The 684-nt window shown below is 39.3% G+C and overlaps 1 protein-coding gene across 1 annotated transcript in view; it reads right to left on the bottom strand.

Annotated features, from left to right (window-relative positions):
- LOC119589522 (glucose dehydrogenase [FAD, quinone]-like) overlaps window positions 1–684 on the bottom strand; it is a 9,711-nt gene that overhangs the window by 3,746 nt on the left and 5,281 nt on the right. Inside the window, exon 8 of the mRNA XM_037938123.1 lies at window positions 210–366. Coding sequence (XP_037794051.1) covers window positions 210–366 — 157 coding nt within the window. The remainder of the gene's footprint in view (window positions 1–209; window positions 367–684) is intronic.

The raw sequence follows: 684 nt of genomic DNA, 5'->3' as shown, positions 1-684 counted from the left end.
CACGCGCGTTCGTGCGTGTAGGTGTGCTTGAGCGAGTATAAACACAGGTGCATAAAATTATGAAAAACTAATAATTAAATAAACAAACATGTTAACGAAGAGACAGACACACGCTTCAGGAAGAGTAAAAAGACCCTTTTCTACTCCTTCTGTCTCTCCATACTTCAGAACGAATCAATCGTTTACGTCAGCTGAAAACGAACTCTCACCTCCTCTCGCCTTCACATAGTTCTTGACTGCATCCGCGCTGAGACTCGTACCCAGCAGAGGGAGAGAACCTTGGCTGACTGTCCAGGTGAGTCCGAACACCCCTAGGTGGTCCTGCAGGTTCTGGCCGACGCCTGGGATGTCTGCTATCACTTCCACCTGAAGGATTGCTTTCTTTGCAGACTTTCTTTTAGGGGAAAGTGTGCACGATGTTGCTCAGGAATAAGGATAATGAAAGTTTTGTATGTGTTTTTTTATTCTTGCTTTTTGGCTCTACCGTTATGTCTTTCTTTTTAAGCAATGTGAACGTTAGAATAGAAAGTTTATTAGTTAAGGTGGAGTATTAAATAATACATTTAGAAAATAGACTTTCAACGGGAAGAAAAATAATGTATTATTAAAGTGAAAAGGTTGTTCATGATATCGCTAAAGTACAGATATATATAGAAAATATTATAAACTTTCAGATTACATGTT

This window comes from Penaeus monodon, chromosome 25 (assembly GCF_015228065.2).
Source record: "Penaeus monodon isolate SGIC_2016 chromosome 25, NSTDA_Pmon_1, whole genome shotgun sequence".
Lineage (NCBI taxonomy): Eukaryota > Metazoa > Arthropoda > Malacostraca > Decapoda > Penaeidae > Penaeus > Penaeus monodon.
The sequence above is the reverse complement of the archived record's forward strand: the minus strand, read 5'-3'. Positions and strand labels throughout refer to the sequence as shown.